The 20,000-nt window shown below is 44.2% G+C and overlaps 1 protein-coding gene across 3 annotated transcripts in view; it reads right to left on the bottom strand.

The window, feature by feature from the left end:
- Positions 1–20,000, bottom strand: part of tmcc3 (transmembrane and coiled-coil domain family 3) — a 32,362-nt gene that overhangs the window by 4,452 nt on the left and 7,910 nt on the right. For 2 of the 3 annotated variants that reach the window (XM_076297046.1, XM_076297045.1), the window contains 2 exons: positions 5,794–6,063; positions 3,710–4,569 (listed from right to left, as the gene is read on the bottom strand). In XM_076297046.1, the coding sequence (XP_076153161.1) occupies positions 3,710–4,569; positions 5,794–6,063 (1,130 nt within the window). Of the gene's footprint in view, positions 1–3,709; positions 4,570–5,793; positions 6,064–16,909; positions 17,135–20,000 lie in introns of those variants that run through there. The other variant, XM_076297044.1, reaches the window with a different exon arrangement.

The raw sequence follows: 20,000 nt of genomic DNA, 5'->3' as shown, positions 1-20,000 counted from the left end.
TTGTGTGTATGTGCCTGTTCAGATGTGTGGATGTCCTACACAAGCCATTAACAGCTATTCTGCAACACAAACCTGGATGATTCAATGGAGGATGACCCACTTATACACTAGCCGACCACACGTGCCTTTTCCAGGTCACCCTGGGAGACTAAAAAAGAGCTTGTCTCACATAGCCAGATGCGTATTATTAACATATATCTCTGAAGACAACCTCAGCGGCAAAATAGTGGCCTAAATTTAGGGTGCAACAATTACAGCTTTACAGGCCACTTGAAACTTCTAAACCAATCCACACACAGCACCAGCAGAAGGAAGGGTAACACTTTACGGTATTGAAATAAGAGTGTCATGACACTGTCATGAACACATGACACTGTCATGAACACATGACACTGTCATGACACATGAACCCTAACCCTAATCTTAACCCTAACTTGTTATGACAAAAATCAAATGTCACTTAAAAATAACCGAAGCGTTATGTCATAAACATTTATAACTTATTTATGACATGTTCATGACATATTCATGACAGTGTCATGTCACTCTTATGTCGATACTGTCAAGTAAAGTGTAACTGAAGGAAGAGAAAGAAACAGACAAGAGTAACACGGCTCTTTAAAGAGCAGTCTTTTTCCTCTAAGAGCTACTTCCACAAAATTAACTACTAATGTTGCATAGGCTATTAGCGTATTCACATAGCTGATCTCCACCTAAAACAGCTGAATAAGTTTTGTATGCGTTTTAACGCTCCTTTCAATTCCTTTACCTTCTGTCTTTGTAGATTGTGAATTTGGTTTGATAGGAATTTTTCATCAGCTTTACCAAAGTGACTTTGTTATCAAATTCGTCATTGTTATCAAATAACTTAGTTAGCAACTATGGTTTTGGGAAACACAGCCCGGGTGGGGAGGTACTGGTAGCTCGCGAGCTACCTGTTGAGACCCCTTCTGAGTGTAGCTTTGTCAGTCAGTGTTCATTCTTGGTCACCATTTCATGCATGAATAAATGTGGTGAAAGAAAGAAAGAAAGAAAGACAGAGTAACTGAAGACTCTTTAACTCTGTTTGACTATTAATTTGGGACCAACATTCGGGCAACAGCCTTCATCAGGGTTCTGATGCCAAAACACCGGTCACAAATAAATAGTTTGAGCGGCTTCTCTTTCTTTCTGTACTGTTTTATGTGTCATCCTCAAACAGTTATCACAAAGTGCAGATGTCAACAAAAGGGTACATAGAGTCCTTCCAGTCCTCCCCAGTGGTGGGGTGTGTGTGTGTGTGTGTGTGTGTGTGTGTGTGTGTGTGTGTGTGTGTGTGTGTGTGTGTTCCTCCCATACCTGCTCCACCAAACAGTGGGTTTCTCTCTCACACACACACACTCTTTCTGTTTCTCTCTCTCACACATACACTCTTTCTGTTTCTCTCTCTCTCACACACATTCTTTCTGTTTCTCTCTCACACACACAAACACACTCTTTCTCTCTCTCTCTCTCGCTGCTGTGCCACATCTGGGTTAACCCATCAGATCAGATTACCCCAACGCCTTAGTGTGACATAATACTAGGCGTTTCGCTAATCCTAGTCAGGGGCCGGCAGAGATTAAACGCACTCAACACCTGACTGAGCTCATGACAGATTACGCATAAGGCGCGGTGAGGTGATCAACACTTACACACACCTCCAACAAGTAACGCCAGAGGACAGATTGGGATGCATGACAGATTACTCATAAGGTACAACAACAACCCTTCACATTACAGTAGTATAGCACTTTTCAAGGGACCCTTGCACAGTGAAGCAGGAACCTCACTAACCACCACTAATGTGTAGCACCCATCTGAGTGATGCACAGCAGCCATTATGAGCCAGAACGCTCACCACACACCAGGTCGAAGTGATCAACACTCACAATGCACCTCCAAGTAACGCCCCAGGACAGTTTGGGACGCATGACAGTTGACGCATGACAGGCAGGGTGAGGTGATCAGCACTTACAACACACCTCCAACAAGTAACGGCACAGGACAGGCCAGTTTGGGGTGCCTGCTGTGGCCTGGCTGAGGATATATCAAGGGTGTGTTATCAAAGTCCTTACAGACAGGTAATGAAGCTTTGGTGAACCACTAAACCACAGCAGTGTGAAGCTAGCGACACTAATGAAAAAAACCAATATGGCCGCCACATGTAGATTTTTCAACATAAAAGTCTTTACCCAAACCAGTATATGTAACCAAAAATATTGGTTTGTTAAGGACTTTTATGTTGAAAAATGTATGCGTAGCGGCCATCTTTTTGCTTTTCAGCTAGTGTCGCTAGGTTCATACTGCTGTGGTTCAGTGGTTCACCAAAGCTTCATTTGCCCATCACTACAGACAGGTCTCACCACTCACGGGCATCTTGGTATCTGCTTCGGGCAGTTATTTTGGGCAACTATTTCGAAAGATGACATCAACCATGCCGTTTCTAACAATGTGGTTGGTTGCTTACATTACAGGAAGGTGCGGGATATGTGTAGACAACTCCCATATTGACATTACAAACTAACCCAGTGTTTCCCATACATTGACTTATTTGTGGCGGCCCACCAAAATATCAATATTGACTACCACACAATGATTTTCCAGGTTGTACTAAATTGTGCCTAAATCTGGTTAGCATCATAATCACGCTGTGCTAATTTGTTAAAAAACTGTTGCATTCAAGTTAATTCTGCAAACCAACCACCACAAATGGAATTCAATTCTGTGGGAAACACTGTAACCCCATACATTTCTACGGAGGATTCATTCAGTGCCATGTCTCCTCATTATAAAGTCTCTGGTTATACTGACTGACATCCTTGAGCTGGAGTGTTGAGGAGAGGAGAGACCCCAGAGTGAACAATGCCATGGGACCACTGGAGCAGGGGGTTGAGAATGCGCCTTTGTGCTTTAAACTGAAGAGACTGTTTGTGCGTTCTCTCTGAATCATGTGTGGGAGCTCGTGCAAGATGCAGGCGGCTAACTAACTCATACGCATGTGTGTGTGATATGAATACCAATGTAGCAGCATTGTGCAGATATCCATATTTTTCTCTATGGACAAGAGATCTTTTGGATTCTGAGTCCGATTTCTGCTTTTGCAAAATCGTCTGCTGACTGATATTTGCTGACTGTACATTTTGTGTTACATGAAGGTTTACCCATTAACACTAATAAATTGCTCAGCAGAATTACACTTTGAGCTAGGATTTCTCATTCAAAACACTGTTTTACTTGCAGCACAACTGCTAAATCTGAATCACGCCCCTGTTATTGCACAACCTCACTGAACTGCCTCTGTCACTCACCTGAAGTCACCTGAAGACTCCCTGGAGTGACTCGGGGCTAAGTGCCTTGCTCAAAAGCACAACAGGTGACTCGGGGCTAAGTGCCTTGCTCAAAAGCACAACAGGTGACTCGGGGCTAAGTGCCTTGCTTAAAAGCAACAACAGGTGACTCGGGGCTAAGTGCCTTGCTCAAAAGCACAACAGTTGCAGCTGGCAATCGAACTCATGACTTTTCAGGCTACTGCATGCAAACCTGCCTCCTGATCCAAATTTTCCAAGGACCGCTTTTAAGTTTTACTGAACCATGAGTATTGGGCTAAACTCTTTCCTCTGTGAGCGACCTATACCTTTGTAGCACATGTAAGAGAGTGCGTTAGACGACAGGCTTTGGTATGGCGTACCTGTATCTCTCCTCCTGCAGCGTCTGCGTGATGAAGCCGTAGTCTCTCTTGAACTGCGCCTTCAGCCCCTCCATGTCCTCGGCCAGCTGCAGCTGCGTCTTGCGGATCTCCCGCACCTCCTGCAGCGCCTCCACCAGCCTGCAGTTGTTGGCGTCGTTCTGCGCTCCGTGCCCCCCTCCTCCTCCTCCTCCTCCTCCACCACCACCCCCTCCTCCTCCTCCTCCGTCGCCCGTGCCCTGCGAGCCTGTGCCCGCTCCGCCTGCGCCCGTGCTGTCCACCGAGTCAGTGGTGCCCGTGGAGCACTCGTCGTCGCTGGGCGGGTACTTGGGCTTGGGCGTGATGGTGGCACTCCCGCTTAGCGTCCGGCTCGCCGCGCCCGCCTCCCCCACCTGGAAGCCGCCGCCACCTCCGCCGCCAGTGCTGCTGCCCCCGCCGACCCCCGACCCGCCCGTCTCCATGGAGCTCTTGAGGTGAGCGATGTTGTCCGCACTGCCGAACTTGTTGCGGATGAGGTTGGCGAACTCCCGCGGCTTGCTGAAGAAGAAGGGGGACGTGAGGCTCACCCCAGGCCCCACCGCCGTCTTCACCTTGTCCAGGGACGGGTGCTTGACCTCTCGTGGGGCGCCGTCCTTCAGGAGGACGCAGTCCTTCAGGCTGTCCTTGGAGGCCGTCTTGCTGTTGCCATCTTTGGTGCTGGCGTTGGTGGTGGTGGCGGCGAGCGTGGCGGCGGATGAGGAGGAGGAGGAGGAAGAGTGCTTGGTGCCGTTCTCGTTCTCGCGCATCCTCTTGTGGTACTGCTCCAGTTTCTTCTGCAGCTGCGTGATGCTATGGGCCGACTTCTGGTTCTTCTTCTCAAACACCTGAACAGAACAACAGTCCAGCTGAGCTTCATTTGGTTTCACTGCACTCAGCGAATTCAACTATACTGCACTAATCTATAAATACTAAAAGAAAAATGAATAAATAAATAACACATAATCTGTATTAAATTCATTAATTAACTGCAATTAATTACATAAGACAAGAGTTAATTAAACTGAATCAAATTGATCCAAACTAATCTGGTATTGCAATTAATTGGATCATATCTAATGAAATTACTTCTGAGTTTTTAGTTTCAAAAGTAACTGCATAAAAACACATAAAAGGGTCAAACACAGGTGGTCGCATAATTCAACTGCCAAAACATGGCAATTTACCATATATATATATATATATATGCATTATTAAATTGTTTTCATATAATAAAGAGAGGAAAATGCTTTATTTTCTATAAGCAGCAACATCATCCTATAACCCAGTTGTTCTCAAAGTGTGGGGCGGGCCCCACTAGTGGCGATTAGAGACATGACAGGTAAGGCATGATGAACAGGAGGAAATTAGTTTTTTTGTGCCTATCTTTAACAATGCCTTTCTTTTTTGAAAAGGAACATCATAGATTCAAAACAAAATAGCCACACACAAACATAGTAGTCATAAACAGACCAACATATGAATTAAAACAACATCCGATCCAGCGGACCGAGACGGGATTTTTTTTTTTTAATTACTATTAACATTTCACAGGTTGATGGGGTCAGATGGGGTTTGAAAATTCCCCACCTTCAAAGTGGGGAATGACAGAAAAAGTTCGAGAACCACTGATATAACCTCACCCTATAGCCCAACTCCACTTTTAAAGGTTTATGTTGGGCTTTCTTTATCCGTTACTGATGGGAGACAGTGGAACCTATACACATGGTAACTGGTGGAAGAGATATGGGGTGTGGATTTGAGAAATTGTCAGAATCAAACCTGGGACCTCATGGCTACTAAAACTTGAAACTAAAAACTCAGAGGCTGTATGTGATGTCAACCTCCACACTGTATGTATGTGTGTGTGTGTGTGTATGTGAGTGTGTGTGTGTTTCTTTCTGTGTGCGTGTGTGTGTGTGTGTGTGTGTGTGTGTGTGTGTGTGTGCGTGTGCGTGTGTGTATGTTTGTTTGTATGTGCGTGTATTTGAGTGTGTGTGTGTGTGTGTGTGTGTGTGTGTGTGTGTGTTTGTTTTTATGTGGTGTTCACCTCTCCACCTTTAGGTCCTTACCTGTCGTATGCGTCCCAGCTGCTGCTTGTCTGCGCTGTTGACCAGTTTGAGGTACTCGGCCACGTTCTCGTCTCTGGCCGTCTGTTCGATCTTCAGCTGCTCCGTCACTTTAAGGACCTTCTGCTGCAAGCAGTCCAGTCCGCCGCGAGCGCGACCCGAATCCCGGCCCGAGTCCTTGCCCGGCCCGTCGCTGTCCAAGTCCGTCTCGGACACGCCTCTCCGCAGCAGTGCCGGAACATTGAGCAAGCTGCCCTCACTGGAGTGATCCGCCTACAGCACACACACACACATACACACACACACCCATACACACACACACACCCATACACACACACACACAGGAACACACACAGACACACACACACACACAGGAACACACAAACATAAATAAACATACAGAGGGAACTATTAGCAACAATCAAAATATAAAAACAATCACTCTGGCAACCAACAAACGTAGTCATAGTGTGTCATTTATTTTTTCTTTTGTTTGGCTTTTGTTTGTGTCCTTGTTTTTTGCTTATTTGCTTATCTTGATGTGGACATGCATTTCCATAGGCACTGTTTAAATGAGCATCTAGGGGCAGCATTATTCCACTGTGAGCATTCCTTGGGGTGGAGGTGGGGGGGTCAGTGATGTCACAGTGAGCCATGATCTTTACTTTGACACATGAGGGTGTTTTGTTGTTGCAACCATAGACTGTATTACTGTAATACATCTTTTTCCGGGTCCAACGGTTTTCAGAGCCACTCGGTTTGCTACATAGACAATAAAATGAACCATGTTTTTCCGCTATTCAGTGCAGCCTTTAAGAAAATTGTCATCCTACTACTCACTTGTTGTCCCAACCTAATAAAATCCTATTTTTCACGGAAGGCTGCACGTAACCCTTGATTGCATCATCTGGCTGCACAGCTACAGTAATTGCTCTGTTAAAGTTAACCGGTTTTGTTTTACCATCAATAAAAAGGAAGTGATGGTGAACGCTGGTGAATGCTTACAAGTTGCAAAAAACGGCTGGCTGCGCTAGCTACGTTTTTTGACCAAAAAGCTGTTGGGCCCGTGACGTCGGACAAAAATTGCAACTCATTGTGTTTTTGTTGTTTCAAGTCATTCCAGAATTGTAATCTATTGTAGAATTTCATTATTACATCCTCAAAAGGAACCTTCAGTTAGGAATATTCTAGTCACATGCTTGTGATTGTACCCCTCAAAAAGGTTAAAAAATCAGAATCCAGAAAACACACATCAGAATCAGTGATAGGTTTTCATGTTAGTCTTAATAAGACAGCTGGGAATAGGCAGGGCTGATGAGAAAGACAGAGGCAGATATGGAGAGGTCTGTTTAGGCCACAGCCCCCTGGGCAGAACCATTAACAGGCTCTGAATACTGTGGGCAAATATTATTTAAAAAGCACTTGATGCATTAGTGGTTTGGACATCTTTCTGCTCTGGTGCCAAAGATGCTGAATAATATCCTCTGGAAATGGCTTTTTCTCCCTCCCTCCCTCCCTCTCTGAAATAAATAAATAAGTATACGAACAAATATTCAGAAGGTGCGGTCTCTATGGCAGCACACCAGCAGAATACACCAGGGTCAAGTCTCATTACACAGGGAGAGAGACTCTTTTTCGACCTGTATCTCTGTGTGCGTCTGTGTTGTTTATTTGTGTGCGTGTGTTTTCCTGCCGTTGTGTGCCTCCACTCTCGACAGACTGTGTGTGCTGATGCCCCAAGGCCAGAGAACTCGGGCCAGAACTCGGGCCAGACTCACAAACATGATCACACGTGAGCAAGCATGAACGAGCACACACACACACACACACACAAATGTGTGCACACACACACACACACATATATTAACCAAAAACATATGGTCCTTTTCACCCCAAACACTAGGATGAACTTCACTAGCTATTTCTCACATTCCTTTATCTCTTCCTCTATCTTTCTCTATCTCTCCATTCTCCCACTCTACACCACAGTTCTCCCTCTCTCACTATCCTTCTCTCTCTTTCTCTATCTATCTATCTATTCCTCTACTCTACACCACAGTTATCTTTCTTTCTCTCTCTCCCTCTTTCTCTCCCCTTCTCCCTATATCAATCTCTCTCTTTATTCCTCTACACCCTTTTCCACAGCTGATTGAGTCATCTTCTGGAGAGGAAGTCTTATACACACACACACACACACACACACACACACACACACACACACACACACACTGAATTTCTAATGTCTCCAACACACACACAGAGTGAGACTGTATTTGTAACATCTCCACACACACACAGACACAGTGTAAAACTGTGTGTCTCACATCTCTCAAAACACACCAGCAGCATCATTTATCCATTTATACATTAGAGAAGAGGAGAGAAGAGGAGAGGAGAGAAGAGGAGAGGAGAGAGAGAAGGAGAGAGAACAGACATGGCTGAAGCCATCTCCCTCCATTCCCGCCTCGGATTAGGTATAAACAGACTGGTGGAGAGACACTAGGGCTAGAAATGTCAGAGGTGGCACTTTGTGTGTGTGTGTGTGTGTATGTGTGTGTGTGTGTGTGTGTGTGTCTCTGTGTGCGTGTTGGTATGTGTGTGTGTCTGTATGTCTCTGTGTGCGCGTGGGTATGTGTGTGACATACGATTATAGCCCTCCTGTTCTGGCCTCCCTGGATTAAGGCTATTACACAATGAGACTCAGCGTATGTGTGTGTGTGTGTGTGTGTGTTTGTCAGACAGCGAGTGAGCAGAAGAGAGAAACAGGAGGAGAGATTAACAGTGCAAAGAGAATGAACAGTGAAGAGAATGAGAAGAGGAGATTATGATTAATGTCATTACAGTACTATCAAAGCTGCCAATTACAGGAAGTGACCTCGCTCTGATGTCATAAACACACCTGGCACAGTAGCATTCCGAGGCTCTGAACATTCCGTGAGCTGTGCCTGCCGTTATCTCCAGGTCAACATAACACATCACACGCTGGACCTCAAACCAGATGTGGTGGCTTTAAGATAAGGCCTGCTAAATCACTGTGCTTTTGTGTGTGTGTGTCCATGCGTGCATGTGTGTGTGTACACAGAACTATGATGACCAAAAACACAGGAGCAAATAATCTTATCTTAAGATGGCTTGTCTAGGGCCAAATCCTGTGTATCTCACCACCTTTCACCATCCCACCATCACATAGCCCAGCCCAACGGCAGGGCACACCAACAAGCCAAAGGTAGTTTCCATTATCACTCTGTATCTCTTGGACTCCAACTCCAACCTCTACACAGTAATCCCACCAGTGTGAACTTTGAAGTGTTCAGTTCCAGAAACTCTTTAAGACTTTTTTTTTTTTGAGCATGCACGCCATTATCACGTCTGGTGTAGCCGGTCCCATTTGATTATAGTGGAAGAGAACAATTATCAGAGTAGCTATTTAATCGGATGAGACCATATCAACACTCATAATAGTGTTAAAATCAACTCTGAAAGAATTCTGTTGAATTTGTGTCTTCTGAGCATGCTCAGTCAGTGCCACTGCTGATGGCCTCAGTCCCCAGAATGCTCTCCTGTGTGAGTGGCCCCAGACGCCTGTTACTCTTCTGTGTGTGTGTGTGTGTGTGTGTGTGTGTGTGTGTGTGTGTGTGTGTGTGTGTGTGCTGACGGACTCAGTCCCCACCATGTGCTCCTGTGTGACTGGCCCTGTCCAGAGAGAGCACAGAGGCATGTTACCTTCTGCTTGGGGTTATTCCGCTCATTCACTACATGTTAGTGAATAACCACCATGTAATCATTTTTTTTTTTTTTATTATATTTTTTTGGGTTTTTTATGCCTTTAATGAGAGGACAGTGGAGAATGACAGGAAGCAAGTGGGAGAGAGAGTTGGGGTGGGATCCGGAAAGGACCACGGGGCGGGAATCGAACCCAGGTCGCCGGCGTACAGTGCAGGTGCCCCAGCCAGTTGCGCCACAGCTGGGGCCACCACCATGTAATCATATACCACACTGAATTAAAGACTGAATAACCACCATATACTGTAGATATAACCTATATACTGTACTATATAGGCTAGTGAATAACCACCATATACTGTAGCTATAACATGTATACTGCACTATATAGGCTAGTTAATAACCACCAAACATTTGCGCACTACATTGTGCAGTATATACCAAGTGAATGACCACATATAGTTATACACTACAGAAAGTATTAAGGCATGTAGTGAATGGGAGGATGTTCCAATACACCCAGTATCGTAATTTGATTCTGTGATACATACATAGATAGATACAACATATCTATCTATCTATCTATCTATCTATCTATTTCTTTCTTCCATAATTTAGAGTCTGCAGCAATCTTGGCATAGTAAATTAACCTCATACTTACTGTCCAAATGATACTGTGACATGAAAAAAACTAGGTTGATTGCCATATTGTGGACTTCAGAAGCATTGTTATCAGACTAGATAAATGTAGGTGTGTACCAAACTTAAAGGTCCAATGAAAAAAGAACAAGTCTCTGCATTATTTTGCAACGTTTGTCCCCGAAAATGGTTTGCGTACCATTTTATATTCCATCATCAGTCCAACCAGTCTCAAGGCTACCATTATTCCGTACCTTAAACACGGTCCCAATGAGCCAGTCAGGAGACACTAGCTTAAACACTACCTTGATGAGCTGGTCAAAAGACACCATTCCCTGCCTTAAACACTACCCACTGAGCCTGTCAGGAGACCTACCTAAACCTTAAACACTACCCCAATCCACCATTACGAATCTTAATCCACATGCTTCCGTTATCAGTGCCCCTATCAATCAGTCAGTCAGCCTCACAGCTAACCATTACCCTTAGCGGTGTGGTCACTCTGTAGTGCCTGTTAACCCCTTGGGCTGCTCGGATTTCCAACCACCTGTATACTAAACCCTGACTCCCATTACTATTCTAGCAAAACAAAGCTAAGCAAACATCCTGACAGACAAGCCACTAAAGTCACTCCCTAACCATTTACCCTCCATCAACCAGCCTGGATGTGAGGCGGCGTTGCAGTTCTGTCGCTATTCCCTGAAAGAGTTGTGAATCAGAATCCTTCTTATACATACTGTGTATTTTTTGTTCATTCATGATGTTGTACCCTTGAATTTCCCCTTGGGGATCAATAAAGTATCTATCTATCTTAAAGTAAGTATATATCTATCTATCTATCTATCTATCTTTTGTACCCGTTTGTATTTCTGGTCTATACATTCTGTAGATAGGTGTGAAAGCGGTAAGAGAAAACCGGCGGTTTCGTGTAGACGTAGCCTTAGGCCTAGTCCACACGTACCAAACCGATCTTTTTTTCCTCCGTCTTCCCTGAAACCGTATTAAGAATATTTGCGTCCAAACGGATCCATCTCAACACGACTCAACACGTTACTTCATATCCCAGGCCTATAGGTGGCACTGTTTCTTTACAGTAATTTACCAAAACTTTCACGCTGTAGGCTTTACAAACAGACAGAATAGGCTACGGCGAAAATGGCTAGTGCAAGGAAACCAGAATTGTTTGTGTGGACTGATGGTGAACTGTCAACTAAAACTAATAAACTTTATTTTACGGTTTGTGAAGGGTGCAGTCCCGTCCTTTATTTGGCTAACGCAGGTAGGCCTACTCACCTTTACTTTCTTTGGTTGTAGGATAGTCCGTGATTCACATTAGTTTTGGCTATCACCGCAATTAGGCTACTAAACGCAAGGCTTACCCAAGTTCTAGGCTATTCTGTCGCCACATTTATAATATTGCTATAAAACCTTCGTTAGTAACAGTCAATACTTTTGCCTGCATCAAATCGCGCATTCGCATTCAGTGTGCTACCATCGGCTTAACGTGAGTTCTAAGCGTCTTTGTAATCTGATTTCACTCGACTGTGAATGCATATAGGCTACATGTTGTAAGACATGTAAAATAAATGAATGACACTGGCACTACGCACAAATTAATGTAGCCTAAACTTACACCGCACTTTCCTAATAACTTAAGTTCTCTCGCGTCACTGACAGTAGCTGGAATGCATAAAAAAACACCGGGAAAAACAGTGTTCAGTCCACCAAGTCATTAAGCTATCGGTGCTGCGCAGCACCAGTTGTGATATTTATCTTACGGAGTGTAATCGTAGGTAATGTCATGTATGAGTGTAATCGTAGGTAATGTCATGTATGACATGACATTACCAGCACCAGTTGTGATATTTATCTTACGGAGTGTAATCGTAGGTAATGTCATGTATGAAAACTAGTATTGTTAGGCAATACTATAAGTGCAAGTCCAGAGCAGCTGAGGTGTGGCGATGGCGATGACATCATCGATATGCAAGCAGGATGTGCGGTTTCGCTGTCTAAACGAATTCAAACGGGCTACGGTTTCAGATTTCTCCACTCTGGGACCAGGTTTCAGAAAAGTGCGGTTTCGGGCAGTGCGTTTACAGGATTCGTTTGGATACTCGGCCAAGACGAAGCAAAACCTCTGCGTTTAACCTAAAAAGCGTCTCCGTGTGGACGGGCCCTTAGATTTAGCATTTACACTTTCTTGACACCTCTGCTACTTCCAGGTGTGACTCTGATACTGGGTGCGCAGGAATGGATGGATTTCACACCTTCCCATTGTTCCCATCGAGTGGTGTAGTAATGGTGTGATCCAGTTGACCAAAGGGCTCTTCTTATGAGTAGTAAGATGACCGAAAAACAAGAAGTTACTCAAAATAATGTGACGGCACGTCCCCCTAAACTCGTCTGACGAAAAGCGATCTTGTGCACATCAAAGGACCCCCAGTTCACACCAAGTTCTTACGACTAGAAAGTTACGTCATTTCACAAGTTACGGGCTGTCACAAGTTGTCAGCATGGACAAACATAACGCACAATAACCAAGCTCCAAGTTCAATTAGCATAACATTTGGCCAGGTACAAGGCGGGGTCATTCTGATCAACGACCCTCCAGGAGGACCTGCCCCTGGGACCACACCTTTACATCTATTCCATATTCAGAGAGAGCTAGAGGTCAACCCCCCCCCCCCCCCCCCCTTTTGTTTGTAACCTACTTAAGCTTAGGACACTTCTTTGTCTAGTTAGATATGGGTGAATCCTCCAGATGAAGCTCATCTTTCTCCCTTGGTGCCCATCATTGAAAGAATAAAGCCTGTTTCCTGATTGACCATCATCCTGACTGAGTTTCCAGATATCTGTGGTACTAGGACAATTACCATCATCCCGTTGCCATAACCTCCTCCTCAGGCTCCTGAAACTGTGCTGGGACAAGAAGAGTAAAGTGTTAACAGCTAATGACTATGAGAAAGACATGTTGGACAGTGTGCGCTTGCTCTGTCAAAAGTGAAGCCACAGGAAGGAAATAAAACGGAGATCTAACCAGATCAGGTAGTTTCTGGGCAGACAGGCCTGGACAAATGTCTGATTACACATAATGCTCTGGTTCCTGAAAGCACTTAGCTATACTGCACAGCCTCAGGTTCCAGTTTTGCCAGTACAGTCGATAGACCACAGACGTGTATGGTGCTGAACTCTCTTCATTGTTTTTCAGTCTTTTTGACTGGGCAAAAAACACCAAAGTGAAGGGTTCAAACTCAGCAAGCATACACCGCTACACTGTACTCTGAGTAGCTTTAGGGAACAGTGCACAGTAATTATGGAAAAAAATAAAAATAAATAATAATACAATTGTAACAAAGTATTAGAAAGTATTACATAATGGCCTAATATACATCTAATAACATATTAAGTATATAAATATATTCTAAAAACGGTAATCTTCTTGTAAAAAATGCATACTGATCTCTCTGTCTGGGTCACAAACACAAGTCACCAGTGAGAGACCACCACAAACATTTACCACTAACTCATATCCTCTGCCAGACCAAACAATTACAGCTCTCCTAAACACCGTCTCATTTACAGTAAATCACTGTAAATACACAATGAAACTAACACTAAAGGGGCCCTTTCTAAGTGATCCACACGACGTAGCCTGCTTTTCTGTGTATTTGTTTGTGTACACTACACACCCTCTATTTTCCTACACAAATGATCTGTAACTACTAGGCTATACAACATTTTAATACCATCAATGACACACATCCACTAACCATGACAGTTACATACAGTGGCTTGATTCCCTAGTACCAAAAGGTATTGTTGACACAAACATCCACCAACCATTACAAATACAAACAGCAGCTAGATTCTGTAGTAACTGAATGTAAGTCCATTTGGAAAACAGTGTCAGTTAAATAATTAAATTCAAATGTAAATGTAAAATATGTTTGAAGCTAACATTAATATAAACCCCATGTTTACATCGGCATACAACTTGTAAACGTTTGTGTGTGTGTAGACAAAAACAAAGCCCTCATGGCAGGGAGGACGCCCAATCGTGATGATGTCAGGGATGTTTCGAGGCGCAGCCTTTTCCACTGTGTATCTTAGTCAGTCCCAATAGATTTTTTCCTGATGACACAGCGCTACCTGTTACACCTTTGAAGAACCACATCCTCACCTTTAGAAATATATCGTAATGTGCACTCCCCCCCCCCCCCACACACACACTACATCTAATATTATGGAAACAGAAACACTATTATGGGAAGAGCTATTTCTGGTTTGCCAGTTTGTCCTGCATGTGCTGACCTGCATATAAAACCACACCCAAACTACTGTACAAACACACACACACACACACACACACGTGTGCTAATCACCCAACCAGAAATACATCAAATTCATAAACACATCTGTTACGGAAAAAAGGATGTTTGAAAACAAGGCGGGTGCACACAATCATACTGATCAATATAGGATCACATAGTAATTGGACTTTTCCCAAACACAAACACACACACACACACACACACACACACAATAGTAGGAAAACACTGTTTGTCCGTCTGTCTATCTCACGCGGTCTAGTCACTCTGCCTCTCTCTCCTGCTCTCTCTTTCTCCTCTGGTCTCTCTCTCCCTCCCTATCTCCCTCCCTCCCACCCTCTCTCTCTCTCTCCCCCGCTCTAATCTCCTCTCTCCATAGTGCAGATTAACAGCTCTGTCCTTCAGCATGAGTGAGAGGGATGAGAAGTGCCCCAGCTGGTGTGAATGGGAAGTCTGTGTGTGTGTGTGTGTTAGAGAGAGAGAGAGTTCAGTAATCCTGTCAAAGCAACTCCACATTGGAGGTGATGTGATGAAAACGATAAGAGCGCACACACAATATACACATACACACACACACACATTGTCAGAAAGTGAGAGAGAGAGAGATACTATACTGCATAGCGGTCCTCTTAACATTATTCTGGGGCATGTAACTAATGTAACTTATTTTTACCCATATCTTTTAACCAGCCAAAGCTATTCACTTTTATGACTGGGGTTGATGGTGGCAAATACTGTTTCTGAAGACCAACCCAGACAATGATTTACCAGAAGCTGGCTGGGTGAAATGCCCCAATAACCCCGGGCTCTCTCAAATGAAAGAGAAAACTGCCATTTCCAGTGATATGAGTGTGTGTGTTTCTATGTGTGTGTGTACAATATTTATCAAGCCAGCAACTAACATCTGAATATTCCACATTGGCAAGACACATGGACAAATAAACTCTCTCTCTCTCTCACTCACACACTATAACCAGACACACATACACTACACACTGCTCACTGTTAAACTTCACAGTCTGATATGGATTGACACCAGCTTTCCTGGAAAGCTAGCCTACATTTAATCCACACTCCTTCACCCCCCCCCCTCTCTCTCTCTCTCACACACACACACACACACACACACACACAGAATAGCCTACTACATTAGCAGGCTTCTGTGTGTGGGCACTGCAATCTGGGAAACCTGATCCCCTCTGTCATTTGAAGAAAAGAAAAAAGACCATCAAAACCGACAGAAGAAAAACTCAAAAGCAAACTGTAAATACTACTCAGAGCTTAATAGTCTTTATTTTTCTTAGCAGACACTTATTACCAAAGCCACTTACAATGGCATAAATGATATTAACATGCAAATTAGAACACTAAAGTAACAGGCGGAGATAGGGGAAGACCAAGAGACAGACGTGGAGCGGGAAAGAGAGTGAATGAATGCGCGAGTTTGATGAGCGTGTGCTATCCGCATTCAACCATAGCATTCACCATGGGGTGAGGAGGGGGGTTCCGTGTGTTACCCTGACAACGAGCGAGCCTGCTGATCAGTAGGCCACAACAGAATGCCCTCGCGCCCCGTCCCTCCGACAAGTGCAGCGTGTGGGTACTTAATATGTGTAGGCCTATGTTTATGATGTGTGTGGCTACGAGAGCCAATAGATTCAACATTAAAATGGGAAATTATAAATAAAGCCTGACGCCGCCTGAATCAATTTGCACGTGCAGGCTCGCACACAAAAAGTCCTACAAACTCAGTCGCACAGTCCCGGACGGGCTTACCAACGAGTGGTGGGCTGGATATGAATGCATGCTTGGCATATGTTGGAGTGTAGGCGTCCACCTTCAGCGAGGAAGTCAGTGTTGCATGCGTTCCTCTGAAGGCACAGGCAGCAAAATCAACTTGCAAAACGCAAATGCCCCGGCTCACACAACCTGCCTGACCAGTCTTGATTGTGTAGCCTACCGGTTTAGGTCTATAGTCGTGGTTTGTAAATACAATGGTCGCTCACAGCTGCTGTCTTTAACGGCTATAAATTAAAGACAGACATATATACCCAAGGCTGCAAAAACCGGTAATCAAAAGCCAATCAAAGTTTTTATTTTTACGTGTCTCTCTCTCGTAGGCTAGCTGCTACTTCAATGTTTAGACTCATCTCGATATATGACTTCAGACATTGTAGATAACAACAGTTGAACAACAACCCTGCCTGAGACTGACTGTAACCGGCAGATTATTATTTTCAGTCCTACTGTAAAACATATTTGGGACTGCTTTTCTTCGAATGGTAATAGTAACATTAGGCAAAACCTTATCGTTATCTAGCAGAGTGTGGTCTTACAGAATTCGAACGAGCCAGGGGTTCAGTTACGACTACATCTGCATAAATTCCACGGTTGACTGAAACTCGACACAAAACGGTTTAGCCTACCATTCGGTCGCAGGTGCTTCGGTTTCTCTCTCGCTCAACTTCGAATGAACTTTTCTCCCCCAAAAAATCCACGCTGGGCATAGTCTCGCGGATCGCCCCAGTCATATGGCACCTGCTACATCCCGATCCCGGTCTCGCAGTTCCAGCCCGCTCGTAGGCTACGGCTGGACACGCTGGTCGCTAATGATAATCCAGGCGATCTCACCCAGGACACAAAACACACTGCAAGAGACTCCTCCCACCTCGCGCTGGGGTGACTCTGGGGAGAGGTGGGCGTAGTTTCAGGCAAAACAAAGAATGGCCTTATAATAAACAATTACCTACTTATAAATAATCCTATCGATATAAGGTGTAGAAATGTAAGGAATATACAAAAATAACCATTTTTGGTCATCCAAAAACATGTTTACTAAAAAAAAATAACAATGGACTTCAGAAAAAAGACTTCAGAATTCAATTGCAAAGGTACCCAGATTAGTTGACCTGATAGCCTATGGTAGATTTTCCCAGTGGCCCGATCTAACTCAGAATGTTCCAATTCCATTCAATAATGGTAAACACACAGTTCCTGGACCATGACAACACTCCTGGTTATTTATGGTCTATGGTTATTTGTTGAGACACACAGGGGAAAGGGATAACACTCCCTTGCGCTTCCTCCCTCCTCCCAAAACACCATGTTTCACAGAATTCTGCACGTCCAAGTGTGCAGTGATATATAGTATGCAGTTGCGCCCTCCGTGGGATGCTTGTTCCTGGTGACAAAGAGTGTGTGTGTGTGTGTGTGTGTGTGTGTGTGTGTGTATAAGTATAGGTATAAGTATAAGTATACTCTTTTGATCCCGTGAGGGAAATTTGGTCTCTGCTTTTATCCCAATCCGTGAATTAGTGAAACACACTCAGCACACAGTGAGGTGAAGCACACACTAATCTCGGCGCAGTGAGCTGCCTGCAACAACAGCGGCACTCGGGGAACAGTAAGGAGTTAGGTGCCTTGCTCAAGGGCACTTCAGCCGTGCCTACTGGTCGGGGTTCGAACCGGCAACCCTCCGGTTACAAGCCCGAATCGCTAACCAGTAGGCCACGGCTGTGTGTGTGTGTGTGTGGCAGAGAGAGCAACTGTGAGGGAGAGTGAAAGGGAGAGAGGAAAACAATTCACAACACTCTTACCATGCTCAATAGCTTCAGCATGTTACTAGATATCCCTGGCTCCTAGGAACAGCACAACATGCATTTTTCAGAGAAACTCTTTCACTGAGTTTTGAATTTTTAAACATCTTTGCTGACTAGGAATTGAATTAGTGTGTCTGAGAGAGAGAGAGAGAGAGAGAGAGAGAGAGAGAGAGAGAGAGAGAGAGAGAGAGAGAGAGAGAGAGAGAGATTGTGTGTGTGTGAATTTGTGTGTAGGGTGCTGCAGATATGCTTGCCATGTTTTTTTCCGCCCAAACCAACATGTCATGTCATACCATAATCCGATTACATTAGTCTGTGCAGTCCACCTGTAGTCAGCCTCACTGAACGGCATACTAACCTACACAACAGGCATGTTACATAAGGTCAGCGGACAAGGTCCAAACCCACACCAAACCTAGTCTGAACCCACATCAAACCCAGTCTGAACCCACACGAGGCCAGGGAGAAGCAAGTAAACAGAATATTGCAGAAACTTGGCAGACGTCCAAAACATGACCTAGAAATGACCAAAGCACACACCACACAGGTGAATGGCTTAGTAACCAAGGCAACTGCAGTCGCCAATCTAGGCTCTCTTGGCATTAAGGTGAGTCAGTCTTGCTTAGTGGCTGGGACAGGAGTCACATTTGATGATCCAAACCCAGTCCATGCCCAGGCCAAACATGCACCAAGCTGAACATAAAACCAGGCCATATGAACCCAGTCCAAACCCACACCAAACCCAGTCTGAACCCACACTAAACCCAGTCTGAACCCACACCAAATCCAGTCTGAACCCACACCAAAATCTAAATCCTCTCCTACCTCTCTTTCTTCCTCTCCTCCACTCTTCCCTGACTCTCATCCATGGGCATATTTGTGTTCCCTGCATGAGATTTGAATGACCTGATTTATGATTAAATTTGTCCCTCCATTGTAATCAGGCCAATTAAAGTATTTCTAATGAACGGTTGGACACGGACACACACACACACAACTTGTGTGAAGACCCATTTTGCAGAGTGACTGAGCATAGAGCGGCCCTCTCACCAAATCTGCTAATTTTTCCAGATTACACTCTGGCCAGCCCCATTAGCCTGACGTTGGGAACGACGGCAAACTAATTCTAATCCCTCAGACCCATATTTTGAAATGTTATCAAATAGTGAACATTCAGTGGAGTCAGCAGAGTCTAAGCTTGTTTAGTTAAATATCTAACTAAGATCACAAAAATAGCAACAAGCAGACACACTCATGTCTGGTTCAAAATGTGCCTTAAGGTTTTAAAGGTTTCATATGTCAGTATGTATAACTTGTCACGTGGTGCACTGTAGTTAAATGTTTGATGTGTTTACAATTTACATCTGAGGAGGACAGCTGACCTGGGCTTCCGCCTCGCTCTATTGACTGTTCAAGAGCGCCATATGTTTCATGTTGTGTGTTTTTCACATAAGACAGGTCGTCATCACTGCCCAATGCCCATGTGTTGCTAAGCCTGTTTGTTTGTTTAATGTTATGTCCTGATTTTGTTTTTTGTTATTATTATTTATTTTATTCTTTTCCTTTTTAGTAAGTTGTTTGTTGTCTGTCTTGTATGTCTTGGTGTCCGGGGTACGCTGGCGATTATGTCGCTCCGTCCGGCATCTTTTGTCTTGTGTGTCATTTGTTATTTTGTAAATTTGTTTGTTTATGTCTTGGTGTCATGGTACACTGGCAATTACATTGTTCCGTCCGGCTTCATGTCTTGTGTGTCAATGTCTTGTATGTGAAGCACTTTGTGTTATGAAAAATGTGCTATATAAATAAATACTTACTTACAGTTAACTTGTCTTCATGACGTGCTGTTGTTCAAGGTAGGGATATGTCAACTTGTCTTGAGGTATACTGTAGTTTAAGGTTGGATATTATGTATATATAG

This window comes from Alosa pseudoharengus, unplaced genomic scaffold (genome assembly GCF_046254945.1).
Source record: "Alosa pseudoharengus isolate Yale_2024_CS ecotype anadromous, Long Island Sound unplaced genomic scaffold, YU_APseudo_1.1 YU_APseudo_1.1_scf_20, whole genome shotgun sequence".
NCBI lineage: Eukaryota > Metazoa > Chordata > Actinopteri > Clupeiformes > Clupeidae > Alosa > Alosa pseudoharengus.
Note: the sequence above shows the minus strand (reverse complement) of the source record. Positions and strands in the feature narration are given on the sequence as shown.